Source organism: Perna viridis, chromosome 7 (assembly GCF_037379345.1).
Source record: "Perna viridis isolate PV_CMFRI_1.1 ecotype Kerala chromosome 7, ASM3737934v1, whole genome shotgun sequence".
Lineage (NCBI taxonomy): Eukaryota > Metazoa > Mollusca > Bivalvia > Mytilida > Mytilidae > Perna > Perna viridis.
Window position 1 is genome coordinate 1,828,091 of NC_142451.1, and position 14,173 is coordinate 1,842,263.

Here is a 14,173-nt window from a genome sequence, read left to right on the forward strand (position 1 = left end):
GGTAAGAAACAAAACATATCCTCAGTGTCAAAGCTTTACCACCTCTTTCACATCACAGCAATAATTAAATTTAGTTTCTTGCTGATATTGAGCATATCAAGTACCAGACTCTGTCAGAATCAGGCATGGTGTGAAACATGGTCAGGAAAACCACTTCTGCCTGATTCTTATAGAGATTGTGTCTTACTTACAGTCTGTCTATCGTTTCTTATATCTCTTGATATTTCAAGAATATTTGTATACCTTATTTTATTTCAGTTTTCTGCTCAATGCTTTTGATGAAGGCCGTAAGGCAAAATATTTGGGCTCACATTTTTCAATATTTTTACATTTTATTCATATTTTATTTGTATTTCGTATCTTTTTACCTTTTAAAAGTGGCTATTGTTCACTAATTCATTATTTCTGTACATTTAATTTGAGCCATTTCACAACATATATTATTTTTATTTAACTAGGATTCCTTTATTTGTTTGTCTCAAGTTTAGCATGGCAATAATTTTATCTACTGAAAATCATTAACCTATTTAAAAATGACACTTTTTTGGCAAAACTATGCACTTCAAAGGGCAATAACTCTCATTAAAGTCATGTGATTAATATGGATCTCACACATCAATAAATGAAACAAACCAAGATTGTTTTGTTGTAGAGTATTGTAACTGAAGGATGGACAGAGGACATAATCCTTTAATTCAGTGGGATAAATCAAATACTTTTATAAATAATCAGACCATTTTAATAAACTTGATTTAGCGATCAATAAATATAACAATGAACAAGGTATCCACATTAAAAAAATGATTAGAATAAATCTACCATTCAGTACTAAATACATGTATATATAATCAATTCTACTAGATTGAAATTTCCCAAGAAAGCCTCTAGCTCAAGGAATGTAGATCACTGACAGAAATATCAATCTATATCCCCTGTGAAGATACCAAATAACAAATAGTTTCTGAAGTACACTGAACCATTCATCTGCTACACAAATGTCTGTTTTGATAAGTATAATATTTGCCAAGAGCAAAGACAGTAGTATAAAAAAATGTCTGGATATCACAATTCATCCCTTGATTTTTTTCCAAACAAACCTACAGGACATGAAACTCCAGTTCCGCCCAGCCCACAATACCCATTTGGGTTTTTATGTAAATATTGTTGGTGATAGTCTTCAGCATAATAAAACTCTGAGGCAGGTATGATTTCCGTGGTTATATTTCCATGACCTTTTTCAGTCAATAGTTTCTGATAAGCTTTACGAGATTCCTCTGCAACCATATTTTGTTTGTCCCCATAGTAATAAATTCCAGAACGGTACTGAGTGCCTACATCATTTCCTTGTCTCATGCCCAGTGTGGGATTGTGATTTTCCCAAAATACCTAAAATAAAAGAAAGTGAATGTCAAGAATAGAATTGTATATCTTTCATCTGTATTTTAATGACTATCTTCTTGAATGCTAACTGTAATACTTATATTATTGAGCAAGAAGGTTTGAAAGGGTGCATATTGTAAATACAATGAACATTGAAGATGCGCTTGCACTTCAAGGAAAAATTGAAAAAAAAGTCTAAAATCCCTTGGGAATAGAGAAATTTTCTTGAAAGTGGTGCTCTTGAATTCATTCCCTTAGGATATATGTTGCATGTTTCTGTGTGTACTTATCATTTCCTTTGTGTAGTGTGTAAGTTCTAATATCTTTCTTATGCTCATGGCGGTGTTTTGGTCTCCCAAGTTACATAAAAATATCAATATTTGTCTGCCTAATCATCTTATCCTTGAAAATTTCAAATATTTTTTTTTTTTTAAAAGGCATCTTTAACGTCTTATAACAGAGAAAAGTAGAAATAATAAAACTGTACCTTCAGAATTTCTGCATATGGAACTTTCTTAGGGTCAAATACAACTCTGACTACTTCATTATGACCTGTTGCTCCTGAGCAAACCTCTTTATAGGAAGGATTAGGTGTAAAACCAGCTGAATAACCAACCTAAAATAAACAATCAGTTGAAGGATAGATAACTCAAATCATTTATTTTGTAAGTGTTAGTCTCATGACAATTATGTGTAGGTACCAGTCTTGCATTGCATATCCCTGAGTGGGTGAACTTCAATCACCCTACCTTTTTTGTAGGAAATTAATTTTTCATGTCTAGAAATGCTACATAAGTGAAAGTTTTATTGAATCAATTTACATATTTTTTTTTAAAATCCTAAAAATATGCACTCCACTATAGAAGTCTATGGGAATATTAATGCAAGACTGAGACCTGTAGAATTGTTTACAGTACTTCTAACATTGGTACAGACTGCTGTCTAAAAATCATTTAATTCTGATGTCAGTACATGCTCAAGTGTTATCTGACATTGGTACAGGCTGAAGTCTAAAAAATTCTTAAATCAGTCGACATCACAAATAACGAACTGTCACCAATTTCAAACAAAATCTATTAATTGTTTTCAATTTATTTACTAGTACATGTATAACAATCATTTTTTGTTTTTATGAGAACACAATGATGAAACCCCATATTAACTAAATCCTAAATATTTTTCTTCAACGGTTGGTGACCCCTCAATTTAACTGCAGTTTCATTTAAATCACCATCTATGAATATTGATTAAATCATTATATACAGGAGGTAAACAAACCTGTGTAGAATAAACTCCACTTTGTTTCCAAAATTTTCTCTCAGCACCCCAAAAACATCCCATACCTGCAAAAATATGGAATATTAGAACTGGTGAAAGAATCACTGTTTACAATAACTATACCATATATTTGATGATTAATCCTATAATATCACTACACTGCTGAAAATGTACACAAGTCCTGTGACATTTAAATAATTACAAATTTCATGCTTTCTTGGAATAGTGTTCAGTGAAACATTATTGAAAAGTATAAAACAATTTCAAGTAATTGATATTGGCAGTGCTTTAGTTGTAAAACAACCATCAAAATAAGATTATTAAAACGAAAAGCCAATTGTAAGCAGAAAGTTTCACATACAGCATTTGAATTTCAACAAAGAAATACTCAATATTTTTGTCTAACAAAGCAAAACTGAGGGAAGGTTCCACTTCTTAAAAACTTACCAACCATAGCCATTTCTGTTACTTCAGGACAGGTTCTACTGTAGGAAGACTTACCAACCATAGCCATTTCTGTCACTTCAGGAAGGGTTCTACTGTAGAAAGACTTACCAATCATGGCCATTTCTGGCACTTCAGGAAAGGTTCTATTGAAGAAAGACTTACCAATTATAGTCATTTCTGCCACTTAAGGAAACGTTCTACTGTAGAACGACTTGCCAAACATGGCCATTTCTGTCACTTCAGGAAATGTTCTACTGAAGGAAGACTTACCAAATATAGCCATTTCTGTCACTTCGGGAAAGGTTCTACTGTAGGAAGACTAACCAAACACCATTTCTGTCACTTCAGGAAAGGTTCTACTGTAGAAAGACTTACCAATTATAGTCATTTCTGTCACTTCAGGAAAAAGTTCTAATGTAGAAAGACTTACCAAACATTGCCATTTCTGGCACTTCAGGAAAGGTTCTACTGTAGAAAGACTTACCAAACATTGCCATTTCTGTACCTTCAGGGAAAGGTTCTATTGTTGTATGACCATTCACAGCATGTTTATTGGAAACAACTGTTTTCTTGTCACGTCCTGCAAAAATTTTATTTTGAGTTTTAAATTGTATATTTCTGATCACACTTATACCAATACATGTACTATTCTTAACGTTTATTATATGTTGTGAAATTTAAAAAGCTTTGCCAAGTGCAGCAAACCCTAAACAGTTGGGACAAGTATAGACACACCATAAGAATTTGATCAGAATCCAAGAGGTCTGTTTTATGCCTAAACAGTTCTATGGTATTGCACCTTAAAGTACAGTTTCAAAGAGTTCCATACACTTATAGTTAAGATATCATCTGAACAGCATGAAAATGGTATACTTGTTACCATTTCTCTTTAAACTGTTTCATGTAATAACTCCAAAAATCAATACCAACATTCCTTTGGCGGTAATGAACATTGTGGTACAGTTTTAAAGAGATCCATTTACTCAGAGTAAAGTTTTTGTCTGATCATATGGTAAATGCTTGTTTTTGTAAATGCTTGTTATTGTAAAATAAAGCCCTCAGGGAAATAACCCTAGTTCACCGAACAAAGAAAGGACTGACAAAAAATGCATGGTTTCAAATGTGCTGGATGGGTTATTCACTGGTGTATAATAGGGTCATTCAATGATGGCATGCATTTTGGGGATTATTCAACCTTTCTCTCAAATAAAACAAAAAATATCTGATTTAATCTATGTCATGTCATCATATTTCATCCAATAGAATTAATCCTTTATTTCGTAAGGTATAATAATGTCTGATATCCAATGAATGCAGTTTCAATCACAGAATGCACCAGAGTAGCATGTATCTTGTGTAAATCACAAGTCTAATATGTTTAGGGGGATTTTCTCCTAAGAATCCCCAACAAAAACCTGTTGATCATCATCTGAGGCCTGAATTCAGTCCTGAAATGCTCTCTTAGTTCTACTACTCTGTCACAACAACAGGTTTTTCTTATATACCTGACTGTTTCACCTGGTAACATCAGCTTTTCACAGCATATCTCACCTGGGAGTGCCTCCTCTTTCAGTGGCATTTGGATTTTGGAAGACATTTCACCCATGGAAAAGAAACTTGCCGTTGGAGGTCCTGTTCTGAACAACTGGGTTACAACGATCAACAGAGGTGTGCTTCTTGGAAATAAATTCCTGTAGGAAATAAGGCTAATTAGCATACTGAACCCACTTAACAACAATATGTGTAAATTGTTGTTGCAGAGAGCTAACTTTCAGTAACTGCAAGCATTCTTGAAATGGATATCTCATTTTGTCTATATGGTTTACGTTGAGGATTTGGACGTATTATTGAGTGAATTTTATGGTGTTTGTTGTTTCTGTTCATTTTTCACCTTACTGGGGTTAAGACCTTATATAACTAGTTTAACCTCACAACAGAATTGTCATCATTCTATGACCATGAATTATATCACTTTTGTTGTCTGCACCTTTCAGAGCTTACTTTAAGGTGTGGTAACACTTCTTGAAGACCTTTTGGTGATCTATGAAAGTATTTACTATTTTGTATTTAGGTTATACACTGGTGCATTTGTTGTATTTCCCCATATCCCTTCTTTGTCCCAACATTCAAACTAGAAATATTGTGAGCAAACTCACAAAGAGAATATAGTTAAGTTTCAATACACAAATGAAGTTATATGTTAATTGAAAGTAAAACCCTTAATTGGATTATCTTCCTTTAGCCTTCTTATTTTCTATTTTAAAGGAGCAACTATTTAATTTTTTGAGTGGGGTGAGGCTAGGATCAAATATTCTTTTCTACTATTTAATTTTGAGAAAATATGTCGGTCCTGCCTTTTATTCTTCAATGCAATACACCGAAGTTTTTTAATTTAAAAAAAATAATATTAGGACAATAATAGATCCTGATGTATGTGAATTTATAACTCTTTTATTTTAAAAAATATAAATTTATAATGATATTTATATGTAAACCTATATTGCTATTTAAAATTATAATCTAAATTTTATGATCATATAGTCTATTTACTAAATATTTATTTAAAAATTCCATGGATCAAAAGGGTATAATTCGCAGTTTAAAGAACTACAAGAATTTTTCAATTATCTTAAAAAATGAAAATGTTATGATCATTTTAAGTTGTTGCCCCATGCCACTCAATGGATTTTTTGCCAACCAAAACCAAACCACTGGTAAGTGATCATTGACATCATGAAGAACCCTCCTTAACACCCCCACAATAGGAGAGTTCGCCAATCTTATGAGTGATGTCATATTCACTAATTTGCATATCATTAAGTGTCAAATTGGTTGGCAAATAAACAACTAAATAAACAATTAACAATTTCACGATTAGAATCCCAATTTTCAAAACTTTATAACTTTTTTATTTTATATCCAATTTTGGTTCTGTGAAATGTTTCATTTAGATAAAATAATTCATCTTATGTATGTGAATTTATAACTCTTTTACTTCAAAAATAAATTTGAAGTGATATTTATATGTAAACCTCTATTTTTGTACAAAAGTATAATTAAAATCTTATGCACATATAGTCTAATTACTGAATATTTATTTAAAAAATTCCATGGATAAAAAGAATTTTATTTGCAATGTTGGGAACCAAAAGAATTTTTCTATCGTCATTAAAAATGAAAAAGTTATTATGATTTAAAGTTGATGCCCCATGCCACTCAATGGATTTTTTGCCAACCAAAACCAAAGCACAGGTAAGTGATGACATCACGAAGAACTCTCCTATATTTGTTTGCCGTATGAATTATTCACAGTGGCTTGCTCCCACTATCAAATATGCACCCTGATTGCTGCAATCCATAACTAAATGTCTAAAAAGCAAACTTGATCAAACTGCTTTAGACTTGCGGAATCGGATAAAGTAATCATAATTACATGTAAGAGAAAAAAGAAAATTTATTACATAAGTATATATTTCAATTCAAATTCTCGTTTGAAGAGGAAAACTATTGATTTATCTTTCCTTCAATGGCTTCATGACAATGTTGAACCACAGGGGCTTGCCCCCACTATCAAATATGCAGCTCGACTAGTATATACAATGTAATAGTCGGGCTGCATATTTGATAAGAGCTTTGTGGCTGTATGCGTGCAGTATAATTCATAATTCCATCTGGAGATTTTTTTTTTGTTTTGTTTTGACCACCATCAAAAAATATCTCCAGCGTCGAATCCCAAAAGGGATTATATATCCTGGTAGCTGCGAAACGTAGCTCTAACTATTTTTTTATATTTTCTTAACGTCTAGATCGCAAAATCAAAAAAAAAAAGATCAAGAGCTACGATTTCGCAGCTAATATTAAGTAATAATATCCTGGATAATTCTTTGCTGACAATGTTGATGAGTGGGTTGAAATTTCATATAGTGTGACCGAAGAATCCATGTTGCAGATGTTACTGTACCTTTAAATGCTTCAAAATAATGACTTTGATGTAAAAAGAGTCTCGTGAAAGATTGTTTTAATCCATGATACGTTTATTTACTTACATAACCACCAGACATGTGATAGTTAAAAATAGAATTGTCAAACGAAAACGAGTCAAAAGGGAAAAACCATAATGTGATATTGCTAAAACAAAAATTATCCCGACCAAAGACTGGGATTCTGATTTTTGTTTTTGTTTTTGTTTGTTTGTTTGTTTTTTGTTTGTAGACTTTCTACGTTCTTATTTTTCATAGTCAATGATATATGATTTTTTTTAATTTATAGAAAATTGATTTTCAGGGGTTAATATTTGATTAGCAAGGTTGTGAAATCTCTGCACACTAGTTTGACTTAAAAATTGTTGCCAACAGAATTATTTATTTTATGCATTATACATATTTGTAACGATTGTCTGTATTAGGCCTTCATCCTTTATTGTTGATGAGTTTGTGCAAGGAGCGTATATTAATATAAAGTCCCTGGTTTGTGTCAATGAAGTATTTAGTATTTTAGTATAATTTTGATGCTAATCGTTATGTAATTGTAATTGAATATGTATTGTGTGTATATATTGATACGAAATTTAATACAAAATACAATTAAGTTATACTTATTGTTTTATTATTATTATTATTATTATTATTATTATTATTATTATTATTATTTATTTATTTCAACCCTTGTTATTAAGGAGGACGAAATTAACAAACATGTACATAACACCAGAGACCTATAATTAAATTACAGGTCTATGATAACACATACATGCACAGTATACAGAACAGTAAATAAATACATACACATTCACATTTATATGATATTAGCATCTTCTCGTTAAAAAAAAAACAGACATTATTTTGTATAATTGAACATTACAGATAGACAATAACCCATGCACCAAATTTAATCACATTAGGGTGTTTTGAATAGTAATTTGGAATATAACGAGATCTTAAACTTTTAAGTGTTACACGGGTTACTAGTATGACACTGGAGGAGTAAATTAAATTCATCTCCTACCCCTTCCTTACAAAGATTACCCTACCGGTGCACCTGGTCCATGCTCCCAGTTTTTAGTGGAGTCCTAGTTGCTCGTTTGCTTTTGTTACTTTGTATGTATGATTTTAGTTACTTTATGTTCTTTGTTGTGTATGTCTGTTTTCCATGTCTGGTCTTTGTCCCTGGATTACATTCTTTTGATTACGCTATGACCTTGGTTCCCTTAATTACTCTTACATTAGAATTAACTTGTAACTTCCATATTCTTTACAGTACTGAGCAAACAAGTCCAATGCTTTTATGCACCTTCCTTTGTTTCTGACATTACAATTGTGTCATCTGTATAAAGCATGACAATTTTTTTTTCTCATATACATCAATCATATCAGAACATGAATTTTCTTTTAATTATAGATTTTGAATTTCATTGTCTTGCAAAACGGTATCTAGATCATTCAGAAAAAGAATACAAGTTTTCTTCTTGTCTCATGCCAATTCCACAGTTATAAATGCAGACATTTTATTTCCATGCCTGAAACAAGACTTCATATTCTTATACATATTAAAATTGACTGAAAATATTTTCCCTGTAATAATACATGGATTTTTAGCCAAATGTTGATGACAGTTAATTGCCAGAAGAATGAATTTTCCAGTACTAGTTTTGTTGAATTATTCCATTCAAATGTATTTAATCTGGTTTACTGAAAGAGTTGGTGAAGGATCATTGATGAATGATGTGAGTAAATAATGATAAAGCATCACTTCTTCTCAGTTGATTTTAGTAATAAAGATACTATACACCAACAGTTTGTTTGTCTAATTTAACACCTAATCTATCCCTGTTGTATACATTATGTGATTATATTGATTTCATTCACATGATACTAATGTTTATTCACCATATTTAATATGAAAAGCGTTGCGAAAATCGACAAAACATGGAAACTTTTATTTTTTTTAACCGTTTCAGATTTTTTTTTCAATGATACACTCTAAATTTTTTCAATCCTAATATTTTGTATCAGAATATTGAGTTTGCCTTGTTTCAGATTTGTTGATCTCTTGAGGTTATATAGTTTTATCAAAATTTCTGGGAATGTGCTAGATGCGGAAGTTGCATTTAAAGTTTAAATATTTTGTATTGTATTTTGGTATATGACGAGTTCGAAATGTGCATCTTGCTTTTAGTCTTTATGATATATTTTCCTGTCCAATCAAAATCAAAAATTATAGTACCTGCGGCAATCTCTTGAAACGCCAGCAACTTCCGGCTTGTGTCAATTCTCATTCTCTCATTAAATTAGTTTGAATTTCGAGAAAACCAGACATCCGCTAGAATATCTATTTCAAGTAAGTTGTGTATTTGTATATGCAGTATTTGTTTTAAATTAAAAGTTGGGCTATAAAGGGATCCTGCGCTCTATTATTTTCCTAAATTTGTGCATTTGTAATTTGTTTAAAAATATGACGTGTCCATTAATGGCATTATTTTGTTTTAAAAATAAAATTTCCTGCAATTTGCAAAGCGAATATATTTTTTTTAAATGTGTTATGAATGAACTCACCACATCTCATTAAATGGTTTGTTTAGCTACCTATGTTATCAAAGTCCTACTCGGTATGGTACCCATGCGACCTGCTTATCAGTGAAAACCGTACACGTGTACTTTGTTGGTAGGAACATTGTTCAGTAGTATACTTAAGTACTTAAATGCAGTTTGATGAAAAGTTTGCAGGATGTAACATAATTTGTGAAAATATAAACAAAACATTCTGTTTTACCTATAGATCTGTAAAATATTAGATGGAGGTAAGTCACTAGTATTACGTGTCTGGTTTCTTTTTTTTCAGACATGGATCAAGTAATGCAATTAGTTGAACCAGCAAAGCAGTTCACCAAAGATTCAATCAGATTGGTTAAAAGATGTACTAAGCCTGATAGAAAAGGTAATGTGTAATTACATTATTCCTTCATTAAGATATTTTGATGAGTAATGTCAATAATATGAGGCAGGTTTAACCTGTTAGAGCTAAAGTGGCCTTATCTAGTAAGCACGGGCAGAGTTGTTCAATCTGTTAAGATACATTACTAGCTTACTCTTCATTCAGGTTGTTTTTCTCATACAGAACTATTCGTCATTTCACCTGCACTAAATTCTGCAAATTTCCCCTTTTTGTAATTTCCTGTGAGGCTGAAATCTGGTTCTCTGTGCTTCTAATGTTAAGTCTTAAATTTGTGTTTATTACTATTTACTTAATTAGAACTTCTTCCTCTTTAATGATAATACCACTTTTCATTTAGTAAGCCCTGTTAAATCATTCTGATAAACTTCCAATACAGTTTAAATCTTCCTGATATATATTTTCAATTGTCCTAATACACACTCTTAATTGTAGTAGTCAGACTGAATTTTCTGTAATGATGGATAAAACTTTTTGCATCATTTTTTATTAACTTTTGAGCGCCATCATACTGTTGATTGTTTTGGCTATCCCTATCTTTGTAAAAGCTATGATTCTATCTAATCTATTTAATCATCAAAGCTATCAAATGTTTTCCAAAACTGATTTGGTTCTCAATTGCATTGATAACAATATACCAAAATAGAGCTGTCATGATGCTATTATTAATTTAAGCTCCTGAATGACGGCAGTGATCAAATTTAAGGGGAAATACTTGTTAAATGCAAGTTTTATTTAAATTTTACAAGTGGAAATAATTTCCACTTGCTAAAATTTTCTTGCGGAATTCTATATGTATTATAGGTAAAGTTAAGAAATAACTTGAAAAACTTAGATGTAGCATGTGTAAATTTTCACTACTTGCTAAATTCAGCTACCGGTAGTTGAAAAAGTTCTTAAATTCAATCCCTGAAAGTTTCAAACCAGATATTGATACTTCTTCTGCACATATGTATAGTTGATATGGTTTACCACAGGCTGCACCCTTGAATTTGAGAAAATTGATAATAAAACCATATTTATAATCAATTACATGTAAATTAAAAAATTGAGTAGAAAATAACATTTTTTTCTTTTGAAGCAAAATATAAGCTTAGACCAGAAAATCAGATTTATGGACCTCTAACATACATGTATATGTATCTGAAAAACTTTGATTAGATATTTCAGACTATGAATTTGGAACATAGGTTGATTTGCTACACCCATGAATTTTCATCTGGTGATCCCTGGTGGACCCAGTTGATAATACAACCATTAATGCTGCCAAAGGAAGCATATCAATACTTTTATTTAATAATGTATATACATCTAAACCTCTTGATAACTTTTGTGACATGTCCCTTAAGTCCAAGTCTGGTATTCATCCAATATTCTACACAACAGAAGCCATATTGTTACCTCTTTTTGGTTACTATATTGAAACTGTTAATCTCTTGTTTTAGAATAGATTTAAGTAGAAAATTTTCCTCACTTCTATAATCAATATTAGTTATGCCAAGAAATAATGATGTAAAGAAATTTAACAATAAAATTAAAAACTTAAAAGAAGTCAAGAGGAAGCCCATGAAAACAGGTTTTTATACGATTAGCAGGAGGTTCACCTGCTTGGTGTGAGGTTTTGAAGGCCCTTTATTTTGTATTGAGATGGTTCCATATTCAGGGATCTCCCTAGAATGAAAACAAAACTTAAATGTGCCATATATTCCTTGGATCAAGATTTAGAAGAGCCAGTTAGAAGATCTTTAGGACTATCATTACATTTTATGCAAGTCTAGAGTGGTCAGGTTGAAGGGATTTTGCCCCCTCCCCAATTTACATTATGGCAGGGCCTCAGAAAAAATTAATGAAACTATGGCCCCTGAATTCCAACTTCAAGTGATTGCTTATCCTATCAGTTAGAATGATATTTTTTTTATTCCTAATAGTAATTAAGCCATATGGTTAATAAAAACTTGGTCATGAACAAATCAAATCTGCAATGCATCCAAGATTTACATGTGTGTGTGGAACATTGTAAACATGTGTTGCTTTTAGATCCAATTTGTATCTACCCTACCAGTGCACCTGGTCCATGCTCCCAGTTTCTAGTGGAGTCCGAGTTGCTCATTTGCTTTTGTTACATTGTATGTATGATTTTAGTTACTTTATGTTCTTTGTTGTGTATGTGTTTTCCATGTCTGGTCTTTGTCCCTGGATTACATTCATTTGATTACCACAATAACCTTGGTTCTCTGGATTACTCTTTCATTAATTGTTCAACTAAAACAGAATTCTTGTAATTATCAATGAATGACTTTTCTTATTTTTCAGAATTTCAGAAGATTGCAATGGCAACAGCAATTGGATTTGCTATCATGGGCTTCATAGGATTTTTTGTGAAATTGATACACATTCCAATTAACAACATCATTGTGTAAGTACTGGCTTTTACTACACCACACAGACATAAATCAGATAAAGTGTGGAGACTTCATGACTTTTAACAGCTCTGAGAGGGAAAATATATCATACAGTTTTTACTAACCAGAAGACATGTTCGGTTTTTGGCGTTCATTTGAAAACATTATACATAATGATGTAAAAAAATACACACAAAAGGTAACATTTCTTGATGCATGTTGTACAATACCAATTTAAGCAGCTGACCAATCTTCTTTAATTTTTGTCAATTTTCTTTTTTTTTCTTTCTTCAGAGGTTCATGAATGAAGACTCCAGTATTAGACAGATTCCACCTCAGATTTTATTTGTTGTAAATTATTTAGGACATTGTTGATATTTTATCATAATTTGAAGAATACGTCATAGTATCATTTACTGGACAGATTGTCAGACTTAATGCTGGTCAATAATGTTAATTCAATAAATTCCTTTTGTGTGTTCAATGTAACTATACTATGTATGTGAGAATAATGACAGTCTGTATGGAAGCTAGGTAATGTACAAAGTTGTTAAATAAATTGTGAAAAAAACACCATTTAGTTTCTTTCTTGTATGCATAGAACATGTAATATACTTAATTGTTTTTTTTTCAATAAACTTGGTGAAGCTTAGATATCACTATTTAGATTTTAATACCCATTTTGTATGATAATTGGTGGTTTAATACTGGTCAACTTTTTATTATACCCCCACTTGCAAAGTGATAGGGGTGTTAGTCCTTCCTTCCTTCCGTTACACAGGGGACCCATCTCTTATTCGTAACTCCTGACACCACTGCATGGATTTCACAGAATGTTTATTACATGTTCCAGGGTCAAAATATGCCTGTTATCAAATGGGGGGTGGTGGGTTAGTGAGCATTGCTCAGTTTTTCTAGTTATCCTTTTTCACAACTGCAAACAATTAGCAGTCATATAATTGTATGACACTGTCAATGTCCATCTTCTGTAGACATTTGGTTTTTGGACAAAAATTTGAGTTTTAGTGTATAGATCTTTTGAGCTAATTCCTAAACAGTTCAAGTCACAACAAAAAAAACAATTTCAGTCTCCCTTTCAAGGTTTTGCACAATGTGGTACAATTTCAAAGAAAAGAAATTTATTTCTTTGCACTGAACTTATTGTCCAGAAGTTGAAAAAGGCTTGTTTCTGGCATCTCATTCCTAATACATTCACTTCTTACATAAGTTATTGTCTGGTCATAGAAAAATGCATGTTTTTTTTTTTTTGTTGTTGCCCTTAAGAACCTGGCGTCAGTTTCACAAAAAGTTGTAAGTGTGAAATTGATCTTAAATTATCACGTCACAATGCTATTTTAGTTTATGATGTCAGTACATGTACTTATGATAAACATTACACTTACGACCTTTTTGTGAAATCGCCTGGGCCATTTTCCCTTGGATTCTGGATTCTTGGACACTTTTAAGTCAGGGAATTTTCAATGTAGCCCCTTTACAACTATAACAGCGTACGGTTTTATGCATTCTGTGATTTAAGAACACATCCCTTCTGATCGTGTAAAATGGTTTAAAAATGTGCTTTTGGGTGAAAATGCAACATTATTAAAAACATCAAACATGTGAACACTATACCGTAAATAGATTATTAAGACACAAATCAAGTGTAGCGTCCATAGCCCAATTTATGTAATAGTCCTACCAACATTACAATGTTAGGG

At 31.7% G+C, this 14,173-nt stretch overlaps 2 protein-coding genes across 4 annotated transcripts; one reads left to right on the top strand and one right to left on the bottom strand.

Moving 5' to 3' along the window:
* Positions 1-716: 716 nt before the first annotated feature.
* On the bottom strand, positions 717-9,740 carry LOC148610909 (uncharacterized). 3 transcript variants are annotated; one of them, XM_088590820.1, is made up of 6 exons: positions 9,657-9,740; positions 4,657-4,796; positions 3,590-3,685; positions 2,659-2,723; positions 1,868-1,996; positions 717-1,386 (listed from the first exon to the last, which is right to left on the bottom strand). In XM_088590820.1, exons 1-6 carry the CDS (start codon positions 9,659-9,661, stop codon positions 1,063-1,065), a joined length of 759 nt encoding a protein of 252 aa, XP_088446946.1. In that variant the 5' UTR covers positions 9,662-9,740; the 3' UTR covers positions 717-1,062. The 3 variants fall into 3 exon arrangements, with proteins under 3 accessions (XP_088446946.1, XP_088446947.1, XP_088446948.1); XM_088590821.1 differs by lacking the exon at positions 9,657-9,740 and adding an exon at positions 7,152-7,204; XM_088590822.1 differs by lacking the exon at positions 9,657-9,740 and adding an exon at positions 7,067-7,193.
* LOC148610910 (protein transport protein Sec61 subunit gamma) lies at positions 9,305-13,107 on the top strand. Its single transcript, XM_088590824.1, has 4 exons — positions 9,305-9,441; positions 9,943-10,038; positions 12,367-12,469; positions 12,750-13,107. The coding sequence occupies exons 2-4, from the start codon at positions 9,945-9,947 to the stop codon at positions 12,757-12,759; spliced, it is 207 nt and encodes a 68-aa protein (XP_088446950.1). The 5' UTR covers positions 9,305-9,441; positions 9,943-9,944; the 3' UTR covers positions 12,760-13,107.
* The last annotated feature ends 1,066 nt before the right edge of the window (positions 13,108-14,173 follow it).

Bases quoted from the DNA above. Each gene is read 5' to 3' on its own strand.
- LOC148610909 (XM_088590820.1), bottom strand. The intron at 2,724-3,589 runs GTAAGTCTTTCT...ATATTTTTGCAG, and splicing joins TACAGAAATGGCAATGTTTG to GTATGGGATGTTTTTGGGGT. The intron at 1,387-1,867 runs GTACAGTTTTAT...CTTTTATTTTAG, and splicing joins CATATGCAGAAATTCTGAAG to GTATTTTGGGAAAATCACAA.
- LOC148610910 (XM_088590824.1), top strand. From the start codon at position 9,945: ATGGATCAAGTAATGCAATTAGTTGAACCAGCAAAGCAGTTCACCAAA. The intron at 10,039-12,366 runs GTAATGTGTAAT...CTTATTTTTCAG, and splicing joins TACTAAGCCTGATAGAAAAG to AATTTCAGAAGATTGCAATG.